General features: G+C 41.9%; 1 protein-coding gene across 7 annotated transcripts in view; it reads left to right on the top strand.

Moving 5' to 3' along the window:
• PTPRT (protein tyrosine phosphatase receptor type T) overlaps window positions 1–26,418 on the top strand; it is a 1,153,310-nt gene that overhangs the window by 745,258 nt on the left and 381,634 nt on the right. For all 7 annotated transcript variants that reach the window (XM_070381763.1, XM_070381762.1, XM_070381758.1 and 4 more), the window contains exon 9: window positions 12,289–12,398. In XM_070381763.1, coding sequence (XP_070237864.1) covers window positions 12,289–12,398 — 110 coding nt within the window. The remainder of the gene's footprint in view (window positions 1–12,288; window positions 12,399–26,418) is intronic.

Raw genomic sequence — 26,418 nt, 5'->3', positions numbered from 1 at the left:
ACTTTGTGCCAGAAGCTTTGCTCGGCACATAACATGCATTCAAATATTGAATCTTCACAATAGCTATGGAGGAGGTATTGGGTTGGCCAAGAAGTTCATTCAGGTTTTTGTAAGATGGTATGGGAAAACCCGAATGAACTTTTTGGCCAACCCCATACTATTTCAGTTCTCATTTTAAAGTAAGGAAACTGAGTCACAGGTTAATCAACTTGTCCCAGTTTGTACAACAAATAAGTAGTGAGAATTAGACATAAACCTAGGCGGTCTGGCTCAGCCCATGATGTTAGTACTGTTACAGGTGTGCATGATGAAAAAGAGAGTTCTGATTCAAAGTGGCCATTTGATCATTCTTCCTCAACTAACTCCCCAAAAAGATAGGAAGAAAAATGCCTTTCATTTTGCCCTGAGAGTTATAAGAGGTTGCTGTCCCCATGCTTGAGGAATTAATGCAGAGCAGTGTTGCAGGATGGGGAACTACATGCAGAAAAGATGACAGAGTTGTGACTTCATTGAAAGAACCCCACCCCCGGTCCCTTGGGTCACAAGAAGGGACTTCTAAGCCCAACTGCATAAATACCTTCCAACTCTGCCCAGAGCTAAATGCACAGGTGGGTTTTGGAGCTGGTTGACAGGAATAGGCGGTCAGGGGATCAGGAGGTCTTAATGTTGAGGCATCTTTATATGCCAGTCCACAGAGCAGGGGATGAGAGCCCTCAGTCCAAGCCTGTGTATCGTAAAGCAGGAAAGCAGAGGGACTTGAGGAAAGGGCATCTTTTAGAAGAGACATTTCAGTTAAAGGTAGGGGCAGTGCTCTAAGTAACATCAGGCTGCCCCCCAGCCACCCAAAGTCAAAACAAGTCCTTTTTTTTTTTTAAAGAAGCTTTGTGCTGCCTGGTTATTTCTTTTCACTAATTTCCCCCCATTAATCCAGACATCCAAGCAAGCAGACCCCTTATCTGGCCAAGTACTAATGGGCATATCTAAATTTTACCTTGCCCTCTGGATTGGGAATATTAAAAACAAGAGCTCATATAATCTACTAGCAGAACATATCTCAACGCACCAAATTAGATCAGCCTACTCGGTTGCATAAACAAAGGTTACTGGACAGGTGAAAATATGTTTTCATTCTTATTAAAGAGATCCAGTCTGATAATGCAAAGCAAATGTCCCCTAAGAAAAATAGCAAGAAACAAGATTTAAAAACATAATAAAAGCCATATTCTTAACAGGATGTATTGATATAAATTAACACTGGATTAGAACATGTTCGTGGAATGGAAATTACTGATATAAAGAAAAGAGGTTAGTTCTCCCAGACTGATCTTTTTAAAAGAATTTAGCACTATTTGTTATATGTATTATTTTTATTTAATAATAAACTCCATAGCACTTAAGGATATATGTTTAAGGTAGAAGAACTATAATGAAAACAAAGTCATGATTATTAAAAAGTTAAGAGACTGATTACTTTTTGAGGGTATGAAGTTGTTGATAAATTAATAAGATGTGTATTTGTTTTATATGCTTGTGTAGTGTTTCTATCACACTAAAAAAAAAGATAAAATGAAGATAATTAAATATCCTTTTATACGAATAAATTTTGACATTTATGGGCTATGGAAACATTCCTGAGTTGAGTTGAGTCACTCAGTCATGTCCGACTCTTTGCGACCCCATTAATCCCAGCACGCCAGGCCTCCCTGTCCATCACCAACTCCCAGAGTTCACTCAGACTCATGTCCATCGAGTCAGTGATGCCATCCGGCCATCTCATCCTCTGTCGTCCCCTTCTCCTCCTGCCCCCAATCCCTCCCAGCATCAGAGTCTTTTCCAATGAGTCAACTCTTCGCACGAGGTGGCCAAAGTACTGGAGTTTCAGCTTTAGCATCATTCCTTCTGAAGAACACCAAGGACTGATCTCCTTCAGAATGGACTGGTTGGACCTCCTGGCAGTCCAAGGGACTCTAAAGAGTCCTCTCAAACACCACAGTTCAAAAGCATCAATTCTTCGGTGCTTAGCTTTCTTTACAGTCCAACTCTCACATCCCGTACATGACCACTGGAAAAACCATAGCCCTAACTAGACGGACCTTTGTTGGCAAAGTAATGTCTCTGCTTTTGAATATGCTATCTAGGTTGGTCATAACTTTCCTTCCAAGGAATAAGCGTCTTTTAATTTCATGGCTGCAGTCACCTTCTGCAGTGGTTTTGCAGCCCAAAACAATGAAGTCTGACACTGTTTCCACTGTTTCCCCATCTATTTCCCATGAAGTGATGGAACCAGATGCCATGATCTTCGTTTTCTGAATGTTGAGCTTTAAGCCAACTTTTTTACTCTCCTCTTTCACTTTCATCAAGAGGCTTCTTAGTTCCTTTTGACTTTCTGCCATAAGGGTGGTGTCATCTGCATATCTGAAGTTATTTATATTTCTCCCAGCAGTCTTGATTCCAGCTTGTGTTTCTTCCAGCCCAGCGTTTCTCATGATGTACTCTGCATATAAGTTAAATAAACAGGGTGACAATATACAGCCTTGACGTACTCCTTTTCCTGTTTGGAACCAGTCTGTTGTTCCATGTCCAGTTCTAACTTGCTTCCTGACCTGCATATAGGTTTCTCAAGAGGCAGGTCAGGTGGTCTGGTATTCCCATCTCTTTCAGAATTTTCTACAGTTTGTTGTGATCCACACAGTCAAAGGCTTTGGCATAGTCAATAAAGCAGAAATAGATGTTTTTCTGGAACTCTCTTGCTTTTTCCATGATCCAGCAGATGTTGGCAATTTGATTTCTGGTTCCTCTGCCTTTTCGAAAACCAGCTTGAACATCTGGAAGTTCACGGTTCACGTATTGCTGAAGCTGGCTTGGAGAATTTTGAGCATTGCTTAACTAGCATGTGAGATGAGTGCAATTGTGCGGTAGTTTGAGGATTCTTTGGCATTGCCTTTCTTTGGGATTGGAATGAAAACTGACCTTTTCCAGTCCTGTGGCCACTGCTGAGTTTTCCAAATGTGCTGGCATATTGAGTGCAGCACTTTCACAGCATCATCTTTCAGGATTTGGAATAGCTCAAAACTGGAATTCCATCACCTCCACTAGCTTTGTTTGTACTGATGCTTTCTAAGGCCCACTTGACTTCACATTCCAGGATGTCTGACTCTAGGTGAGTGATCACACCATTGTGGTTATCTGGGTCATGAAGATCTTTTTTGTACAATTCTTCTGTGTGTTCCTGCCACCTCTTCTTAATATCTACTGCTTCTGTTAGGTCCATACCATTTCTGTCCTTTATCAAGCCCATCTTTGCATGAAATGTTCCCTTGGTATCTCTATTTATCTTTAAGAGATCTCTAGTCTTTCCCATTCTTTGTTTTCCTCTAATTTTTTGCATTGATCGCTGAGGAAGGCTTTCTTATCTCTTCTTTCTAGTCTTTGGAACTCTGCATTCAGATGTTTATATCTTTCCTTTTCTCCTTTGCTTTTCACTTCTCTTCTTTTCACAGCTATTTGTAAGGCCTCCTCAGACAGCCATTTTGCTTTTTTGCCTTTCTTTTCCATGGAGATGGTCTTGATCCCTGTCTCTTGTACAATGTCATGAACCTCCGTCCATAGTTCATCAGGCACTCTATCAGAGCTAGGCCCTTAAATCTATTTCTCACTTCCACTGTATAATCATAAGGGATTTGATTTAGGTCATACCTGAATGGTCTAGTGGTTTTCCCCACTTTCTTCAATTTAAGTCTGAATTTGGCAATAAGGAGTTCATGATCTGAGCCACAGTCAGCTCCTGGTCTTGTTTTTTTTGACTGTATAGAGCTTCTACATCTTTGGCTGCAAAGAATATAATCAATCTGATTTCGGTGTTGACCATCTGGTGATGTCCACACGTAGAGTCTTGCCTTGTGTTGTTGGAAGAGGGTGTTTGTTATGACCAGTGCATTTTCTTGGCAAAACTCTATTAGTCTTTGCCCTGCTTCATTCTGTATTCCAAGGCCAAATTTGCCTGTTACTCCAGGAGTTTCTTGACTTCCTACTTTTGCATTCCAGTCCCCTATAATGAAAAGGACATCTTTTTTGGGTGTTAGTTCTAAAAGGTCTTGTAGGTCTTCATAGAACCGTTCAACTTCGGCTTCAGCATTACTGGTTGGGGTATAGACTTGGATTACTGTGATATTGAATGGTTTGCCTTGGAAATGAACAGAGATCATTCTGTCGTTTTTGAGATTGCATCCAAGTACTGCATTTCAGACTCTTGTTGACCATGATGGCTTCTCCATTTCTTCTGAGGGATTCCTGCCCACAGTAGTAGATATAGTGGTCATCTGAGTTAAATTCACCCATTCCAGTCCATTTTAGTTCACTGATTCCTAGAATGTCGACGTTCACTCTTGCCATCTCCTGTTTGACCACTTTCAATTTGCCTTGATTTACATTCCTAGCAAAATATAAATGTAAAAACTTGACTAAGGGGGCAAATGTATATAATTCTACAACAAACAGAGAAATATAAACTTTTCCAACAAAAACACACCAGTTCTAGATTGTCCTGTTACTGAGTCCAAGCTCACTCTGCTTGCCACACAGCAGGCCAATGAATCCTAGAGACAAGGTGTTGAGGCAAGGAACGCGATTTTTGGGGGAATGCCGGCTGACTGAGAAGACCGCAGACTAACATCTCAAAATGACCATCTTGTCAGGGTCTAGGTGCCAGGTTCTTTTATAGAGTCAAAGAGAGAGAAGCAATGAGGAACTAAAATCAAAGGCAGAATAGAGAGGGAAAGACAGTGAGGAACTAAAGTAAAAAGGATCTTCAGTCTAGCAAAACACCTCTAGGAAGGACCAGCCTTTGAGTGTTAATCTCTTTTTGTCGTAGCTATTCACAGGTGGGCAGGGTCAGATTATCTTTCTGTGAGCTGAACAAAGGCTCTTTAACTGTCAGGAAGAGGGGCAGGATCCTCTGAGGCAAGCCATTATGTATGATTGTAATAACAAAGGAAAGTAAGCCAAAGAGTTTCTAGTGTGGAGTTGGAAATGGCTTCTCCCTGCAACAGTCTTACAAGTGCCATCAGACAAATAGAGAAGGCACTGGTAACCACAGTCTTGCATCTAGACTTTCAGAGAGCAGAAGAAGGAACACTCCTGTCCTCCTGTTAGGATGCCAGTTTATCCGTAATAAAGAGAGACAAGCTTATTTATGAGAAAAAGGACAATTAGATGCAAATACCCCAAACAAAATATTAGCAAACAATCCAGCACTGTATACAACTAGAGAAAATATGATTTATTTTGGGAAGTTAATATTGGTTCAACATTAGTAAATCCATTAATGAATTCACTACATTAATGAAGTAAGAGAGGATTGTTACTTCAATAGATAACAGGAAAAAAGCTTCAATTAAACTCAGCATGATTTAAGAAGAAAATATCCTTGTATTCAGGAGTAAAAAGACCTTCTTACTCTGATAAAGGGCAACTATAAGCCCCGTATTAATACAGACACCATGCCCAAGGATGAAATAATAAAATCATTTCCTTTAAAGTTGGAAAGCACACAGATGCTTATCAGTATCTCCATAAAATATTGTATTGGTAGCTTTGGTTGAAGACAAAAAGTTAAAAGACTGGATAAGAAGAAAACTGCCATTAACTGTAGATGCTATGGTTGTTTATATAGATAATCCAGTAAACTTACACATAGTTTATTAGAACTAAAAAGAGAATATAGCATATTTGATGAAGTCAACATTACAAAATAAATTGCATTTCTATTCACCGAACAAGTACATATTTTTAAGATACTATTTATACCAATAAAAATACATGATATTTAGAAATAAGCCATATAAAAAGACTTCAAGATATATAGTATTAATATATGTAAATATAAAAAGCGCTGAAGAAGACCTAAGTAAGAGAAATCCTATGTGTATGGATAGGAAAACCCAATTTTTAAAGACATATCAATACATCAATGATTTCCCAATAATTCAGGCAACTTCAATATAAAAATAAGACTTTTTTGGGGGGAGGGGTGGAATTTACAAGCTAGTCTTAAAATGTATATGCAGGAAAAAAAGCCAAAAATAGTAAGATAGTCCTGAACACAGTATGCAGTGTTGCAGGCCTCGCTCTCCCAGAGGAGGGACCATCAGTATATGGGCAGTAAGCACCAACAGCTCTGTTACTGTCTTTTTTCCAGCTTTGCTGAGGTATAATTGATAGATAAAATTGTATATGTTTGACATGTACAGCATGATGATTCGATACTGTATACATTGTGAAATTACCACCATCAAGTTACTAAGTCTGTTTTTCTTTCTCCCGTGTGAAAAAAAAAAAAAAAAAAGCTGATAAATTTGACTACATCAGAATTAAGAAGTGATTTTTAGCCAAAGGTAATATACGTGGGTAGGGAGGACAAAAACTAAGAGAATATTTTTATAACATACACAGCCAATGAAAGGATCAATAAGAAGGATATATAAGGAAACTCTAAAAATCAATAAGAAGAATACAGTAATGTCTAGCAAACACTAAAAGATGGTCAGCCTCTTTAGAAAATAGACAAAAGCAAGTAAAATCTTAATCAACTGTCATTTCACACTTACCGTGTGGTGTAGAATATAAAAATCTGACAATACCTAGTGTTTGTAAGGATGTAAGGATACAGGAACTTTGAGAACAGTATTGGAGGGAATATACACTGCTGCTGCCCCTTGGGAAGACCACTTGTCATCACTCAGGAAAGCTGGAGACAGGTATTTCCCTTAGTCTGTGCATCCCGTTGCTAGATATACCTTAGTGACATCATGTATATTTTCAACAAAATGTTTTCATAGGAGCAATGTTGTAAGGTACCTTTATCAGGAAATAGTTTTAATGTCTGTCTACAGTGATAAATAAGAAATTTAGAAAATAAATAAGACTCTATTCATAAAATTTACATGAATGAAATACAGCTACCTGCATCAGTGTGAATGAATCTCAGAACAGTGTTGAGTGATGAAAGCAGATGATGTAATACAAACACTCAATTTTATGTATGTGAGAGAAACTGGGATAAGCTAAATGATATTTTATCTTGAGATAAATGTATATATTTGTAACTCCAAAATAAAAATAAAGAATGAGTAACATACAATTTAGAATAATATGCATTTTTTATTGGAGTATAATTGTTCTACAATGTTGGGTTAGTTTCTGCTGTACAGCAAAATGAATCAGCCACATATATAAATGTAACCCCTTTTCCCTGGACTTCCTTCCCATTTAGGTCACCATGGAGCATTGAGTAGAGTTCCCTGTGCTGCACAGTCGGTTCTCAGTAGTTATCTGTGTTATGCATAGTAGGGTATGTGTGTGAATCCCAGTCTCCCAGTCCATCCCACCTTGCCCTCCCCGCCTTGATAGCCATGCATCCATTCTCTACATCTGTGTCTCTGTTTCTGCTTCACAAATACGTTCATCTGTACCATTTTTCTATATTCCACATTTATGCATTAATATATGATACTTGTTTTTCTGACTTGTCACTCTGTATGACACTCTCTAGGTCCACCCATGTCTCTGCAAATGGCACAATTTTATTCATTTTACCTGCTGGGTAATACTCCACTGTATGTACCAGTGCACTGGTTTTTGGTGGGGAAGAGAGGAGCCGAGTGTGAGGTACATAGGATGCCTCCATGATACAGTGATGTTTTATTTCTTATAGTGGATAGTAGGTGCATGTGTGGTCATGTCATAATTATTATTTAAAAATCCATTTGTTATATATAATGTTTCTATATGTTTCATAAGAAAAATTTCTTAATTTAATACAAAAATAATATGAGCAAAAGTAACAAAATCCTAGGAATGCAGTTTATAAGAAATGAAAAAAACATAACTTTTAACTGAGAGACATAAAAAGAAACATTAATAAATGTGGATTAATACAACATTACTAATAGAAGGACTCATTATTAAAGAGTATCCTTTGTCCCCCAGGGAAGTGAAGAGTGCAACTGAAATTAAAATTCTGATGGAACATTTTGAAGTTTTGTAAAATTATTCCAGTATTCCTTCAGAAGAATACACAAGTAGTGATAGTCCAGAAAACTTTGCAAAAGAATGATGGTATTTGGAAAGGACCTGTTCTACTGAATATTAAAATATGTTATATCAGCACAACAGAGAGATACTGTCGGAATAGAAGCTATGACTCAATGAAATAGAAGAGAAAGCCAACAACATATGCTGGAATATAAAATAATTTAATGTGGTAATAAAATGGCATTTTAAATCACTGGGGAAAGTTTTGACTGGTCAATTTATTGTCCTAAGAATATTGTCAGGAACTCTAGTTAGATTTCCACTTTGTACAATGCATAAAGTTGATCCCAGATGGATTAAAATGTTAGATTTAAGAAGAAAAAGATGGGAATAAAGCATGAAACAGAAAGAAGAAAACACAGATGACTGTTCATCTGGGTTGAGAAGGAAAATTTGCTCTGAGCTGGTATGGAAGGAAAAGCCCAGATGGGGGTCCCAGCTTGATGTTCCCCCTCAGAATCTGCAGCCCATAGACCTTGCCTTTCCTTAGAGCGTAGCACAGGCACCTCTCCATTCAGCATTCTCTTCACCTTTAAAACTTCTCCCAATTACTGACGAAGCTCCTCCTCCAGGACACCTTTGATAAATAATTCCTCTCTCTCTTCTCAAGAAAGCAAGAGTCATTCAAACACCTCAACCCCCTTCTCCAAAGCATCTGTGCATTTTCTTCCTCTTCTCTTGTCTCAGAGAGGGAAGGATGCTCTCTTCCCACCCACCCCTGCCCCAGCATTTTCAGGACCCTACTAACATCAGTTATTTCCTCTCTCTTTCCCATCCTTCTACTTCTTACATCAACTTCAGATTTTTCCTAGTTACCTTGAATCATGCCATAACTTCTCCCGTCTTTGGGAGGAGCAGTACTTTGGTTGCATGTTTCATTTCTGTTCCATCTTGCATTCCCTTCACTTTCATAGCAAAAATAATTACTTGTCTCAACACAGTCCCTCAACTTCCACTCTCTTCTCTACCCGCTAAACGATGGCTTGATGCCGATGTTCTTAAGTTACTCTTGGTCAGCTCACAAATAACTTTGAAGACACTACATCCAATGAGCAAATGTAAGGTTGCTTCTCACTCAGCAGCCACACCTGTCACAGTAACTTCTTGAGCCTCCCATGGCTGCTTCAGTGACAACCCACTTTCTTGGTTTATTGTTGCCTCTATGAATACAGCTTCCCTGTTTCTAAATTTCTTTGTTTTTCTCCTTGAGGTTGGAGTTGCTTTTTGTCTTAGTCTTATACTTGCTACTTTTGTTCTCTTCTGCTACAAGATCTATTCCCTGCCCCTGGTTTCAGTGTCTAAATATTGCTACTCACCCCCTGCCCTGCTGGTCCTCAGCATTGCTCCACATACTTGTCCAGTGAATTATGACAGAACTGAGCTTGCCAGCTTCCTTGCCAGCTAGGCGTCCTCTAAGGTTTCTTCTTATGACAACCCCCTGATCCATCCTGCTTGTGTAGAACAGAAGAGCTGGGGTCTTCCTTGATACATCTCTTCCCTCCATCACTACCAAATCATACATGCTTAGGCCCCCCCTCCCCTAAATTTCGGACATGCTTGTATTCTCCTTTATACAACCATCACCATGGTCCAAGATACCATCTTTTCTCCCCAAGGTGATTTTTTTCCTTCCACTTTTCCCCCACAAAGCCATCCACCACACTCTTAACATCCACCCTCCCCAAGCTTGTCCTAATAGCTTCTTCTTACCTATAGACCCTAACTTACTTTCCATGTATTATCCTGACTAAATAATATGCCAGACTAGATTTTCTCTACTGATTATAATTCTTCCAACACCTTGTGTATTTACCTTAAAATCCTAATAATGACTTTGAAAAACTAATTATGAGTGCAATTATTTATTTAATGTAGTTTCCCTTTACAGAATACAAGCTTTATCAAGGATTTAAGGATGTCTTTCTTTGTTATTGGTGTATCTATAATGCCTATCACCAAGTCCCTTGGTCATATTAGGTATTGAATAACTATTTGTAGAAAGGATAACTGGATAAGGAAAAGCAATAAGAGATCTGAATATTTAGAAGCTTCTACATACCTAAAAGATTTATAAAGCAAATGAAGAACTGACCAAAATTATTGTAACCTATGTAAAAAAGCCTAAGTCCCTAAAAACAGATTATAAGTCATAAGACAATGATAAACAGAAATGAAGAGCCATGCAGGAAAGTGAGCACAGGGCGTAGAGAGCATGTTCATGAAAGAATCAATGCAAAAAGCCAATTAACCAGAAAAACAAATCTGCATTATCTGGTATTCTAAAAAAGATATGCATGCATACACTTAATCTTTTAAACAGTCATTGTTGGCATGGATTAGGAATCGACATATTCTTCTCTTTGGGGAACCCAGAATGGTGCAAACTTTCTGGAAGGCGATCTGGTAATATGTGTCAAAAGCGTTAAAGATAAAATAATCCATCTGTTTTGACCCAATAAATTAATTTCTAAGAATTTATCTAAGGGACATCAGCAGAGTTGCATGCAAATACTTATTTGTAAGAATACTTATTATAATGTTACTTATAAAGAATTCAAACCAACTTTAATGCCCAATAATGAAGGACTGGTGACTAAAATGGGGCATATCCTGTTCTAAGAAGCCATTAAAACGCATGGCCCCAAAGAGAATTTAAGGATTTTTTTTTAATATAAATTTATTTAATTGGAGGCTCATTACTTTACAGTATTGTATTGGTTTTGCCGTACATTAACATGAATCCGCCATAGGATTTTTTTTTTAACTGTAATTTGCTTAGCTATAAAAGAAGGTCATAACACAATATGCAAGGTAGGAGTTTAATTTTTAAAAATAAAATATGTATATGCAGAGACATAAAATTACTAGAAAAAATATCTAGAGTTACAGGGATTAGAATGATTTTGTTCTTTTTTAAAAACCTTTTTTGTAGATTCTTAATATTCAACAAATTCTGTGTATCAGGTCTGTAATGAGAAAAACTAAATATATTTTAATTTAACAATAGGGAACTGATTGCAACATATGGCCGTGGCTATATCTAGAGAGGCATAGCATGATGATTAAGAGTATATGCTTTGAAGCTCACAGACAGGTGTTCAGTTCCCTCTTTACAACTTAAGAGCTGTATGACCTTGAGCAAGTTATTTAATTCTCTCAGCCTCAGTTCCCTTATCAGCACAAAGGAGATGATATACACTGGGCAGAGCTGTTCTGTGGCTTAAATGAAATAAGGTATGTAAAAGTCTGATCAAAGAGTAAGTGCTTAGTAAAAAAGAATACTTGCTTTTATAATGCCAAAATATAAATAGATTCCATAATGATTTACATGAATTCATGATGCTCTAGGGAGTTATAACAGCAGGTTTGGGGAATCATTATTTTATGGTTCAGCATCTTCCAGGCTGTCATAATGGTGGAATTCAGCAGGAGGATGCTGGCAGGAAGACTTTTCTGGGTACAGAAACTGCCCAGGAAAGGTTTTGATTTAGGGCAAAATGCTGGCAAAGGTCATTGACTCACCTATGAGTCCAGCCAGCAAATGGTTATCATGCGTCTACCATGTGGCAGGCGTCGGAAACTCAGAAGGGAGACAAATAAGCTGCATTCCTGGAGCCTTCTAATTAGATAGCGGTTTCAAGGCACATGGTTCCTGGTGGATTCAGGGATAGGAAACTATGGAAGCGCTTCCTGCAGTTGGAGAAACCTTGACAGGTTTAGAAAAATGATAGTGAAGTTCACGTTGCACTCCTCAAATACCAGTCCTAAGCCAGGAATCTCATTCTGGGATCCCACCTGTTGGCCGGTCTGGGGCCTACAGCTGTCCTCTTAATCCTGGTCAGCTTTAGTTCCAGGATAGACTTGCTCAGAGTCTGCAGATGAAAAGCCATTGGCCTTACAGGAAAACAGAAAGCAGTGGCCCATGCGTCAGCTCTAACCCTTGCCTGTTTCTAAAAATGAAGGGGATTTTTTTTTGGCACACAGATATACCCATTTGTTTATGGATTATATGTGGCTGTTTTTGTGTTACAAGTACCAAAATGAGTAATTTCAATAGGGACTGTATGACCCACCAAGCCTGCAGTATTTATGATCTGATCCTACAGAGTGATTTTGCTGACCCCCATTCTAGGTCATTGAGGCTGGGGAGATGAGATGAAGGGTGACATCAGATTCCTGACCTGTTTCCTCCTGTAGTTCCAGGAGCTGTTCCTCTCGAATCCATCCAAGGGGGGCCCTTTGAGGAGAAGATCTACATCCAGTGGAAACCTCCCAATGAGACCAATGGGGTCATCACACTCTATGAGGTAAGGAGGCCACTTTGGCTGTATCACTTGGTTTTATTCAGTTTACTTCAGCCTGGAGTTGGCAGATAATACTGCACGTAGAAGCTCCATCAAAGGCACAAAGGCGAGTGAGACACAGTGAATTAATACAGAAGGTTTCTGATAGTGCAGTGGGAGCCAAACACAGGACATCAGCTGAGCTGTCTTGATAGCCCCGATGACAAAGACAATTGGGTGTATCATGCATGGATGGGATTATTCATCTCTTTAGCAAAGGAGTCAAGACCCAAGGAGTCAGATTGTCCTGGCACAGCCAAGCAGAGCCAGGCCTGGCAAACTGTCCTCTGGAAAGTCGTAACAGTCACATGATGCTCATGGTACCTATCAGTCCCTAGGCTTCTGAAAGGATCCCAATGTCATTCTCTAGCTAGGAGTACAACATTCTTGAGCTTTAACATTGCTTTGTGGCCAAGGTATATTGTATTGCCACCTAGGTGATAGTGTTGAAAGCCCTTCTCCCAGGATTAGCAAGGCCTTCTACCAGAGACAGAATAGAATGTTCTTGGACAAGACAAAATGCAGCCTCCCTGAAAACTTTCAAAATTAGAACAAATGTTAGAAGCTCATTGCAGAGCAAAAGCAAATAAACAGTAAAACTCCAGTAAGGCTGATTTAGCAAAATGCTAATAGTAGGATATGGGCAGGATTGACTCTCTTCCCACCCCTTATATTCTGAGATACCATGAGACTGTGATTCAGGTACAGTAGAAACACACAGCATTGCAGATGGAAGGGCATGAAAGCTGAAGCTGGAAGGATGGAGTCTGCTGCCCTAGTAGCTCTACCTCAGTCTCAAGGGACCCTTGGCAGGTTCTTCCTCTCTTTAAGCCTCAGTTTGCTTATCTGTAAGATTGGACAGTTGGGGAGCAGTGTTAACTGTTGCTTCAGGGTTTCTCTAAGGAGTCTGAGGGGGAAAAGGTGATAAGCATCCCAGGCTGAAATGCACTATAGGCTCATAGAGGGACTAAAGATTCTGGGTGCTCATGCAGAAGGGTACACCTGTTGAGAGTGAGCCTTAGGAAGCATATCCCTGCCATAAGGGCAGATGAGCTCTGGGGAGGAAAGTCAAAGAGTGTTGATGAGGGAGAAATATTCAGGGTGAATCTGATGGACACAGAAATTATCTGGAGAGACCCGGACAGACCTAAGAGCTCTCTGAAGGAGGAGAAAGCTGTCAGTCATGTACAGGGTGCTGGAGAAAGCGCCCCCAGGACACACCTTACGCCACTCCATCCAGTGTTTCTCAGAAGCAGAACTCTCTAACATCTCCGTCTTGGACCATGGGGTTGGGAGAAGCATCCTTTTGGGGATGGTGCTGAATGAGAGGGGGTATTCATACTGATGGACCTCTCCTGGGACGCATTCATGACCGTGTCAGGGAAAAGGGCGACTGGACAGTCAACTGAAACGAAGCCCAGTCATTTAAAAGCTGCACAGTGTTCTTTGTAAAGCACAGGCCGCACACTCACATACACATAGATGAGCTAGAGATCTACCACCTGCTCTTTGTAAAGCAAAGGAAAAGGACCCAGGACTTAGAGAGATAAGGTGGTTGCTGCTGCTGCTGCTGCTAAGTCGCTTCAGTTGTGTCTGACTCTGTGCGACCCCATAGGCAGCAGCCCACCAGGCTTCCCGTCCCTGGGATTCTCCAGGCAAGAACACTGGAGTGGGTTGCCATGTCCTTCTCCAGTGCATGAAAGTGAAAAGTGAAAGTGAAGTCACTCAGTCATGTCCAACTCCTAGCGACCCCATGGACTGCAGCCTACCAGGCTTCTCCATCCATGGGATTTTCCAGGAAAGAGTACTGGAGTTGCTGGTGTTATATAAATGGCTGTCGGTGGCAGATGTTGAAGACTTTTGGAATTCATAGGCCAGTAAAACCTCAAATGTTGTGGGGGAACCAACAGAGTATTTTACCATGTTTTATTAACATCATTTTACAAAAGACAATTACAAAAATATAGAAAGTACATAATCTCAGAATAAAAGGCAGTCCTTTAAATTGAATAAATTTAACTTTATGGGCAACTCATTATGATCACCTTAGTTTTTTTCTCATTTTGCCTTGAATTGAGGACACTTCTGGCATTAAAAGATCCTGGTTCTTGTACCTACCTGCAATTGGAAACACTGGTTGAGGCTATGCTGCAGGTAGAGGCATATCCCTATACAGATTTTTTTTCCTCAGGAGCAATATCCCTCTTGCTCTCATCAGATTATGCACTGGGCTTGGTTACGAAACTCTTGATGATAATTCCACAATAAGAAGAAATAGATGGAGAGAGAACAAAAGAGCAAACGTAACTGTGAGTTAGACACTGTTTGAGCAGTAAATCCCCTGAAGGTATTACTCAAGTCAGGTTAGGCTGCTCGCTGCTCCACAGCCCGTACTCAAGAGAAAAAACTTGAAAAGAGTTTTCAAGACTCTGGAAAAAAAAGTCTTTCAAGAGTCTTTGGTTGGAAAGAGAAGGTTGGTTTACTCAGGAGGCTGGTAAACTGGGGGAGAAGGCAGACTCGTGTCCAAAAGCCACTTCCCCCTGCAAATTAGGGGGAAAGAGCTCTTAAAGGGGAGTTTCAGGAGTGTATAGGCAGAAAAAGGAAATTATGTGCAGGAAAACACAGTGATCTCTGATAATCATCTTAGAATTGGTCATGTTTGTCAAGGGGTGGTCTGATTGGCATACTGATTTTTTTTTTTTCCAATTCTATTCATTCATCTATTGGGCTGTTCTGGGTCTTAGTTGCAGCATGTGGAATCTAGTTCCTTGACCAGTGATCAAACCTGGGCCCTGCCGGGAGGACAGAGTCTTAGCCCCTGGCCAAGGAAGTCCCCATGTTAATTGTTTTAAGGACAGTTAATCTTCAGTTCTAGGGTCAGTTTGTTCCCATTTCCTCGAGGCCAGTTCTTGGACGTGTGTCAGGCGGATCAGCTTATGTCATGACTGCAATCTGGTCATCAGATATTAAGTCAACTTCTTCTACCTGGTGAGGGTTTCGGTATCTGAATAATAGTTCAAAGAATGTAGGTCAGAATACTATCTGTTGGCTCTTTGCTTAATGGCTAAACTCTTATTACTTTGCCTTAGTTGACTGCATTCCTTTGTTTCTGCATTTCCTCACTTCTTTGATTAAATTTATTCTTTGGCTACAGTTTTTCTACAGACATGAGCCAGGCAGAGAATATGGGGGGGTCCAGTCTTGGGAAGGCCCCATAGGGTCCTGCTCTGTTACGGAAGTGAGGACTCGTGTATCGTACACGGTCAGGAGCTGCAGCACAAAGGTGCCCCCAGATGAGAACAGCGCTGCCTTCTTTGTACTTCTCCATGAACCCAGTGCCTTGTGAATGTTCAAAGCCCAGTTGCTGAGATGTTGGCATTCCTATGAGGGTGCTCTACTAGAAACAGCTGTTGTAAGAAAACTTCATGTAATTTCTTGGCTGCTCCTTGGGCTGTAATAGAGAACCAGAGCTGCCACTGTCTGACTTGTTTGAGCATTTAAGGTTACCTTGTGGGAATATGCCAAAGTTCTTGGATGATGATCTGAAGGGACCTAAGGGATGATGACCTGAAGGGAGGACATGGGCTAGGCCTTGTATTTTGACCATGAACGTGGCTGAGACCATGTATGTCACAAGCCAGTGAAGCCTCAGAAGGTAAGAATGTTGACTTTGGAGGTCAGGCAGCCTAGATGTAAATCCCAGCTCTGCAACTTCCCTTGCTGTGTAAACTTGGGTACGTTAAGTAACTGCTAATTTATACTGCTTAATAAACACAAATATATGTTTAGTACTGTGTTTGGCATTTAGAAATAGCACTGATAAATGTTAACTCTTAACATTACGTAAAAATGAGGCAGTGGAGCCTTGGAGAGGTGAAATGTAAAGACCAAGGGTATACAACCCTTGGGTCCTGAATTCAAGTGCGAATGTCTTGCCTCTTTCTCAGTGTGATCCATGGACCGGCAGCGTTGGCTCTACCTGGAACCTGGTTAGAAAAACAGCATCTTAGATTGTGCCAGACTTCCTGAATCAGAGTTTTCATTTTAACAAGATCCCTGGGTGATTCGTATGGGCATTAAAAAAGTTTGAGAAGCACTGCTCTAGATTTTACTGTTCTTTAGAAAGTTTCAGGACTTCCTTGGTGGTACAATGGATAAGAATCCGCCTGCCAATGCAAGGGACATGGGTTTTATCCCTGGTTCAGGAGGATTCCATGTGCCACGGAGTAGCTAAGCTTGTGTGCCACAACTACTGAGCCTGTGTGCGGCAACTGCTGAAGTCCATGCGCCTAGAGTCCGTTCTACACAACAGGAGAAGCCGCCATGATGAGAAGCCTGCATCCCTCCATGAAGAGTAGCCCCCATTCGCCGGAACTGGAACTAGAGAACGCCTGCACATGGCAGCGAAGACCAAGTGCAGCCAAATAGATAAATAAAGTTTCAGCAACTGATAAGAGAGTATGTCCTTCTGAGCAGAAAGATGGGACGTCTCCTCCTCTCAGTTCAACCCAGTCCTGCCTCAGACAGTAAGCAGGAGACCTCCATGGGAAATAGATGGGGAAACAGTGGAAACAGTGTCAGACTTTATTTTTCTGGGCTCCAAAATCAATGCAGATGGTGACTGCAGCCATGAAATTAAAAGACGCTTACTCCTTGGAAGGAAAGTTATGACCAACCTAGATAGCATTTTCAGAAGCAGAGACGTTACTTTGCCAACAAAGTTCCGTCTAATCAAGGCTATGGTTTTTCCTGTGGTCATGTATGGATGTGAGAGTTGGACTGTAAAGAAGGCTGAGTGCCGAAGAATTGATGCTTTTGAACTATGGTGTTGGAGAAGACTCTTGAGAGTCCCTTGGACTGCAAGGAGATCCAACCAATCCATTCTGAAGGAGATCAGCCCTGGGATTTCTTTGGAAGAAATGATGCTAAAGCTGAAACTCCAGTACTTTGGCCACCTCATGTGAAGAGTTGACTCATTGGAAAAGACTCTGATGCTGGGAGGGATTGGGGGCAGGAGGAGAAGGGGACGACAGAGGATGAGATGGCTGGATGGCATCACTGACTCGATGGACGTGAGTCTCAGTGAACTCCAGGAGTTGGTGATGGACAGGGAGGCCTGGTGTGCTACGATTCATGGGGTTGCAAAGAGTCGGACACGACTGAGCAACTGAACTGAACTGAACTGAACTTGTTTTTAAAGACATTTATAAAAGAATACGTGTTTATGAGGCAATTTCCAAATTTAATTAGATGAAACCAATTTGATTTTTTTAAATGAGGTTCTGGTTGTAATTTCTAGAGAGAAATCCATAAATTACAAATCACCCTCTCCTGTTCTCAAAAAGTTTATTTTGTGGCAAAGAAAAATCAGATGACACAAGTGGAAGAGAAATCCAGGACTGTCAGTGCCTTCCCGTGTACAGCCTTGGACTCCAAAAGGCAAAAGCCAAACAAATGAGGGAGTGAAGAAGAGTTGTGACTTTGTAAATACTGTAAAAATTGTTAATTGCAGCAGGTCTAACTAGTATGTCATATGTTAAGATTAAATTCCCTTTCCCATGGGTCCATACCACTTCCTGAACCACTTTTCCCTTCCCCCAGGGGAAAAAAAAAAAAGGGCTTCCCAGGTGGCCCTAGTGGTAAAGGATCCACCTGCCAATGCTGCAGTACTCAAGAGACGCAAGTGCGATCCCTGGGTTGAAAGATCCCCTGGAGAAGGAAATGGCAGCCCACTGCAGTATTCTTGCCTGGAGAATCCTATGGACAGAGGAGCCTGGCAGGCTACAGTATGGACATGACGGAGCGACTGAGCACACGCATGAGCAAGTCTTGGTACATCCTTGGACAGTTCTGCCTTCCAGAATCAGAATGGCTTTGATTATGTCTCATCTGTTCTCTGGGCTTCAGTCCCCTCTTTGTAACATGAAGGTGTCAGACTGTTCTAGGGTAAAAGTCAAGAGAAAAATAAATCTACATCAGACCCACAGAACCAAAGTTTTTTTTTTTTTTTTTTTTTTTTAAAATTTTTTTATTTTTTTAACTTTACATAATTGTATTAGTTTTGCCAAATATCAAAAGAACCAAAGTTTTATACCTCATTTTATATTTGTTCCACTCTTCAAACTGTGCCTGGGCCAGAGATTCAAAGCCAAAACAGTCATGAGGCTCACTTGAAGGACAATAGCCAGTGTGCAAAGGCCCTGTGGTAGAATGACGGGCTTGTTTGAGAAAAGGAAGGAGGTCAGAGTGACTGAAACCTCGTGAGCAAGGTGGACAATGATGAGGCCATGTGGGGAGGGGGTGGGCAGGGTCAGATGATACAGGGTTTCTAGAGTCTGCGCTTTCTCCTGAGAGGAGCAGAACACCAGAGGAGGATTTTTAAGCAGAGAAATGAAGGAATCAGATTTACATTCCTAAAATACCACCTGGCTGTTGTGTGAATAATGGCCCTGGGCACATAAGCATCTCAGGAACACCTGGAAAATCTGCCAGGAGGCAAGGATATTGAACTCATGTATGATACTGCAGTGTTGTTGTCCGGGAAATTGCATGCTGGGCGGGCTACTGTCCATGGGGTTACAAAAGAGACATGACTTAGTGACTCAGCCAAAACAATAGATATTGCAATAAGGGCTCAACTATTTATTGGAAGACCCAGCATCCAGGTGGAAGAGGAAAAACTGTCACATCTGCTTCTTCCTTGCTGCCTCTTTGTGGGCTTGGATGGCTTCCTTTAAGGCAGTAAAGATAAGATAAGGAGTTCTTATCTTGAAGAGCTCCATGGAGCCCAGACTGTTCGATTCTGGCCTCTAGCCCTAAGGGCTGGGAGCTGAAACTGAAGCTCCAATACTTTGGCCACCTGGTGTGAAGAGCTGACTCATTTGAAAAGACCCTGATGCTGGAAAAGATTGAGGGCAGGAGGAGAAGGGGACGACAGAAGATAAAATAGCTGGATGGCATCACTGACTCAATGGACATGAGTTTGAGCAAGCTCCAGGAGGTGGTGAAGGACAGAGAAGCATGGTGCGCTGCAGTCCATGGGGTCACAAAGAGTTGGACAGGACTGAGCGACTGAAAAATAATATTAATCCCTTGGAAGGAAAGTTATGACCAACCTAAATAGCATTTTCAGAAGCAGAGACATTACTTTGCCAACAAAGGTCTGTCTAGTCAAGGCTATGGTTTTTCCTGTGGTCATGTATGGATGTGAGAGTTGGACTGTGAAGAAGGCTGAGTGCCAAAGAATTTATGCTTTTGAACTGTGGTGTTGGAGAAGACTCTTGAGAGTCCCTTGGACTGCAAGGAGATCCAACCAGTTCATTCTGAAGGAGATCAGCCCTGGGATTTCTTTGGAAGGAATGATGCTAAAGCTGAAACTCCAGTACTTTGGCTACCTCATGCGAAGAGTTGACTCATTGGAAAGGACTCTGATGCTGGGAGGGATTGGGGGCAGGAGGAGAAGGGGACGCCAGAGGATGAGATGGCTGGATGGCATCACTGACTCGATGGACGTGAGTCTGAGTGAACTCCGGGAGTTGGTGATGGACAGGGAGACCTGGCGTACTGCGCTTCATGGGGTCACAAAGAGTCGGACACGACTGAGCAACTGAACTGAACTGAAGGGCTAGAAGTCCAGTGGCTTCCCTGATGCTACCCCAGAACCGTGCAGCAGCCTGATTCTCCAGCAGCTACGCCCTCTCTCCCTGCCCACTGGAGCCAGCCTCACCTCTACTGCAAGCAGCTTGTATCAGAATGCATGGTCCCTGGCCTCAGATCTCAGCAAGGTGACAGAGAGTGCATGGAGAAAGGTCACATCAAAGGCCTCATGTCTACACACCAGCAGATCAGTGTCACCTGGGAGCAGTTCAGACATGCAGTATTTCAGGCCTCAACTCAGACCCACTGAATCAGAGCCTGTGTGTTAACCAGCTGATTCACACACACATATGACATTGGGAGAGGCTCTGGTCTAAGACACTTCCTAAAGTGTCCTAATCTGGATCTGGAGAGCTCTGCTTGACACACACCCACAGTCCTTGGGTGAGTAATGTGGCCACTAAATGAACTGAGGGATGTGCCTGCTTACAAGGGATCCAAAGAGCTGAGACTTTCACCAGCAATGTGAAAACCATGCTCTTTGCATAGACTCTTCTGGAACCCTCCTTGGGTCTTCCCTTGTGGCTCCGACAGTAAAGAGTGTGTCTGTAGTATGGGAGACACAGGTTTGATCCCTGTGTCGGGAAGATCCCCTGGAGAAGTACATGGCAACCCACTCCAGTATTCTTGCCTGGAAAATCCCATGGACAGGGGAGCCTGGTGGGCTACAGTTCATGGGATTGCAAAGAGTTGGACACGACTGATGGACTAACACATACACAGGGCGTCCCGATCAGGGCCTGTATGTGAAGTGGGCTGGCACGGCCCTTTCCACTCCGACTCTGCTCTTGTGCACGACAGGACTCCCTGAAAGCAGACCAGGCAACTGCAGACAGGCTCACACAGCCCAAATGCAGTCACGGGGGAAACAGTCCAGCCAAACAGTTGCCTAAAAGCTCCTCAGTAAAATCATTTAGAGGCAAGCTGTTCAGAGTTCACGAAAAACAGTAATCAATACGTGTTTCAATTCAATTAGTTTTTCTCGTCTCTGTCCAAAAATAAATATCACACAGTGTGAGGGAATTGGGCCAGAAGATGTTACACTGGCAACTGGGTTAACGATGTGTGAAAATATTTAAAATGCAGACATGTGAAGCTTCCCAGTAAGCCTTTATGTTTAGCAGTCAAAATCACCAAGTTTCTAATTACAGTGTATAAATCTGAGAAGCTTAAACGGAATGAGAGGACCCTAATGAGGCAGGAATGGGTGTCTTGATTATGCTAGCATTGACTGACATTTATCTTGCAAGCTATTCTAGGCGCCTGGTGTTCAGAGTTAAATAAAACACAGACTTCGCCTCCATAAAACAATGTGGCCTTCCTGTGCCGAAGCCCCTTTGCAAGGTAGGCTAGATCAGAGGGTCATTGATATTTTTCTGGCATACAGATGGTAGCATTTGCTCTGAACAGAAAGCACAGGCCCCAGGAATCAGCATTCCATGACAGAGCATTGCAAGAAAGCTGGGCGCATGTTCTGAGCTAGAAAGTAGTTCTGAACAGGACTGGGGCAGACACGTGTTGATGGAGACAGGGGCTGCTGTATGGATGAGCTCAGAGCAAGCTCTCAGAGGTGCCAGGAGGTGCTGGCTTCATGTGAGTGCTCAGACACACTGTGGCTTGGCCACAGTGGCCTCTCAGGGCTCACTCACCCCGGGCGTGCAGATGGCTCTGGTCCACAGAAGGTCAGTAGGGAGAATGGGATCTGGTCCTTGATGGGCAGGAGGCCCTAGAGGCAGGAAATGGAAAACCCAGCCCAAAGCAAGAATTTGCATAATTCAAGCTGGATTTCTGTTAATTAGGATGCATAGTTTGCATAATGCAGGCAGCTAGTGGGTATAAATTGAGTCAAGCTGGTAACCAGGAAAAAAGCTTTTGTTTCTTCTGAATTCTTTAAGCCATAAATGTAGGAATCACCATTCTTCCCCACTTGCAACACATCAAATGCTCTAGAAAGTTCTATCTCTTCTCCTGCTAGTATAGACAAAGGTCAGGTCACACGGCCCCATCTTCAACACCATCACGTTCTGAACACTCATCTGATGCCTAAACCACTTCAGAACTTCTCTGCGCATGCTGCGTCCACACTTCCCTATTTCACTTCCCCACACTGTACCCAAACAGAACATCTTGGAAGGTAAATTCAGTCATATTGCTTCTCTGCTTTTGCCTCAGCTTAATTTTGGAGCCTGGAATGGTCTGGCCCCTCTAACCTCATTCCGTGCCTCTCTTCCTGCTGTTTTCCGTGCACCAGCCCCTCCAGCTTTCTAACACTTTCTCAAGCTGATTGAGTTCTTTGCAGCCCATGTGATTGCCGCATTTTATTAATGTCATCTCTTCTGCCTAGAATACTTTTTTACTTATATTTCTTAGGTTCCTACCCATTCTTTACCTCCAAGAGGCTTTTACCCTGGACTCTCCACTTTATCAAGCCATTTTCTTATTTCTGTCATATTATTTTCACAATCTGCACTCATTTTGTTGGTATGCTTTAGCATCATCTAATCCCCTACTGGACTTCAACCTCATAAGGCTATGGGCCATGTGATGGTTATTGTATGTGTCATCTTGGCTGGGTCATGAGGCCCAGATAGGTCAAACATTATTCTGAATGTTTCTGTGAGGGTGTTTTTGGATGAGTGGACTTTGAGTGAACCAGATTGTCCTCCATAATGTGGGTGGGAGTCATCTAATCAGTTGAAGCTCAGAATAGAACAAAAGACTGAGCTCCCCTAAGCTAGATGGTATTTGCCCACAGTCAGCCTTCAGAATTGAATTGTGACACTAGCTCTTCCCTAGTTTCTCAGCCCGATGGCCTTTGGTCCTGAACTGATACTGGCCATATTTATTTTTGCTTTTTAGCGTGTCCTCAGGATCTAAAAGAAAGTTTGCACATAACATGTGCTCGATAAATATTACTTATATGAATTTGTGGATTTGTACTTTATCTTGATAAGGGGTAGTGGTGAAATCTTTGCCTAACAAGTTTAGTGGTTCTCAAGGCTGGCTGAAGATTTAGAATCATACCTTGACAACCTCCAAACGTATTGATAAATACATATGTAGGTAGACACGTAAGTGGTTGGGTTTAGGCATCATTGCATTCCAAATAAATCAGAATCTCTGGGGGTGAGGTTCTATCCAAATGGGCTTTTTAAGAAGTGCTTTGGGATGTTTTACTGTCCATCCAAGTTTGGGAAGAAGTACTGCATAGCATGAATCCAGTCAATGCACTCTGATATATTATCCCAGACAAATACTTGCTAAAGAAACACAGCCGTGACTCTAGCTTTCAGATCAGATCAGATCAATCGCTCAGTCGTGTCCGACTCTTTGTGACCCCATTAATCCCAGCACGCCAGGCCTCCCTGTCCATCACCAACTCCCAGAGTTCACTCAGACTCACGTCCATCGAGTCAGTGATGCCATCCAGCCATCTCATCCTCTGTCGTCCCCTTCTCCTCCTGCCCCCAATCCCTCCCAGCATCAGAGTCTTTTCCAATGAGTCAACTCTTCGCATGAGGTGGCCAAAGTACTGGAGTTTCAGCCTTAGCATCATTCCTTCCAAAGAAATCCCAGGGCTGATCTCCTTCAGAATGAACTGGTTGGATCTCCTTGCAGTCCAAAGGACTCTCAAGAGTCTTCTCCAACACCACAGTTCAAAAGCATCAATTCTTCACAGTCCAACTCTCACATCCATGCATGACCACAGGAAAAACCATAGCCTTGACTAGACGGACCTTTGTTGGCAAAGTAATGTCTCTGCTTTTGAATATGCTATCTAGGTTGGTCATAACTTTCCTTCCAAGGAGTAAGCGTCTTTTAATTTCATGGCTGCAGTCACCATCTGCAGTGATTTTGGAGCCCCCCAAAAATAAAGTCTGACACTGTTTCCACTGTTTCCCCATCTATTTCCCATGAAGTGATGGGACCGGATGTCATGATCTTCGTTTTCTGAATGTTGAGCTTTAAGCCAACTTTTTCACTCTCCTCTTCATCAAGAGGCTTTTGAGTTCCTCTTCACTTTCTGCCATAAGGGTGGTGTCATCTGCATATCTGAGGTTATTGATATTTCTCCCGGAAATCTTGATTCTAGCTGGTGTTTCTTCCAGTCCAGCATTTCTCATGATGTACTCTGCATATAAGTTAAATAAACAGGGTGACAATATACAGCCTTGACGTACTGCTTTTCCTATTTGGAACCAGTCTGTTGTTCCATGTCCAGTTCTAACTGTTGCTTCCTGACCTGCATACGAATTTCTCAAGAGGCAGATCAGGTGGTCTGGTATTCCCATCTCTTTCAGAATTTACCACAGTTTCTTGTGATCCACACAGTCAAAGGCTTTGGCATAGTCAATAAAGCAGAAACAGATGTTTTTCTGGAACTCTCTTGCTTTTTTCCATGATCCAGCAGATGTTGGCAATTTGATCTCTGGTTCCTCTGCCTTTTCGAAAACCAGCTTGAACATCTGGAAGTTCACGGTTCACATATTGCTGAAGCCTGGCTTGGAGAATTTTGAGCATTACTTTACTCAAGGTAATTACTTTACAGCGTGTGAAATGAGTGCAATTGTGCGGTAATTTGAGCATTCTTTGGCATTGCCTTTCTTTGGGATTGGAATGAAAACTGACCTTTTCCAGTCCTGTGGCCACTGCTGAGTTTTCCAAATTTGCTGGCATATTGAGTGCAGCACTTTCACAGCATCATCGTTCAGGATTTGGAGTAGCTCAACTGGAATTCCATCACCTCCACTAGCTTTGTTCATAGTGATGCTTCCTAAGGCCCTCTTGACTTCACATTCCAGTATGTCTGGCTCTAGGTCATTGATCACACCATCGTGATTATCTGTGTCTTGAAGATCTTTTTTGTACAGTTCTTCTGTGTATTCTTGCCATCTCTTCTTAATATGTATTGCTTCTGTTAGGTCCATACCATTTCTGTCCTTTATCGAGCTCATCTTTGCATGAAATGTTCCTTTGGTATCTCTGATTTTCTTGAAGAGATCCCTAGTCTTTCCCATTCTGTTGTTTTCCTCTGTTTCTTTCATTGATCACTGAAGAGTGCTTTCTTAGCTCTTCTTGCTAGTCTTTGGAACTCTGCATTCAGATGTTTATATCTTTCCTTTTCTCCTTTGCTTTTCACTTCTCTTCTTTTCACAGCTATAATCATAAGGGATTTGATTTAGGTCATACCTGAATGGTCTAGTGGTTTTCCCTACTTTCTTCAATTTAAGTCTGAATTTGGCAATAAGAAGTTCATGGTCTGAGCCACAGTCAGCTCCTGGTCTTGTTTTTGCTGACTGTATAGAGCTTCTCCATCTTTGGCTGCGAAGAATATAATCAATCTGATTTTGGTGTTGACCATCTGGTGATGTCCATGTATAGAGTCTTCTTTTGTGTTGTTGGAAGAGGGTGTTTGTTATGACCAGTGCATTTTCTTGGCAAAAGTCTATTAGTCTTTGCCCTGCTTCATTCCGTATTCCAAGGCCAAATTTGCCTGTTACTCCAGGTGTTTCTTGACTTCCTACTTTTGCATTCCAGTCCCCTATAATGAAAAGGACATCTTTTTTGGGTGTTAGTTCTAAAAGGTCTTGTAGGTCTTCATAGAACCATTCAACTTCAGCTTCTTCAGCATTACTGGTTGGGACATAGACTTGGATTACTGTGATATTGAATGGTTTGCCTTGGAAACGAACAGAGATCATTCTGTCGTTTTTGAGATTGCATCCAAGTACTGCATTTCGGACTCTTTTGTTGACCATGATGGCCATTCCATTTCTTCTGAGGGATTCCTGCCCGCAGTAGTAGATATAATGGTCATCTGAGTTAAATTCACCCATTGCAGTCCATTTCAGTTCGCTGATTCCTAGAATGTCTACCTTCACTCTTGCCATCTCTTGTTTGACCACTTCCAATTTGCCTTGATTCATGGACCTGACATTCCAGGTTCCTATGCAATATTGCTCTTTACAGCATCGGACCTTGCTTCTATCACCAGTCACATCCATAGCTGGGTATTGTTTTTGCTTTGGCTCCATCCCTTCGTTCTTTCTGGAGTTATTTCTCTACTGATCTCCAGTAGCATATTGGGCACCTACTGACCTGGGGAGTTTCTCTTTCAGTATCCTATCATTTTGCCTTTTCATACAGTTCATGGGGTTCTCAAGGCAAGAATACTGAAGTGGTTTGCCATTCCCTTCTCCAGTGGACCACATTCTGTCAAATCTCTCCACCATGACCTACCCGTTTTGTGTTGCCCCATGGGCATGGCTTAATTTCATTGAGTTAGACAAGGCTGTGGTCCTAGTGTGATTAGATTGACTAGTTTTCT

This window comes from Bos mutus, chromosome 13 (genome assembly GCF_027580195.1).
Source record: "Bos mutus isolate GX-2022 chromosome 13, NWIPB_WYAK_1.1, whole genome shotgun sequence".
In the NCBI taxonomy this organism is placed as follows: domain Eukaryota; kingdom Metazoa; phylum Chordata; class Mammalia; order Artiodactyla; family Bovidae; genus Bos; species Bos mutus.
The sequence above is the reverse complement of the archived record's forward strand: the minus strand, read 5'-3'. Positions and strand labels throughout refer to the sequence as shown.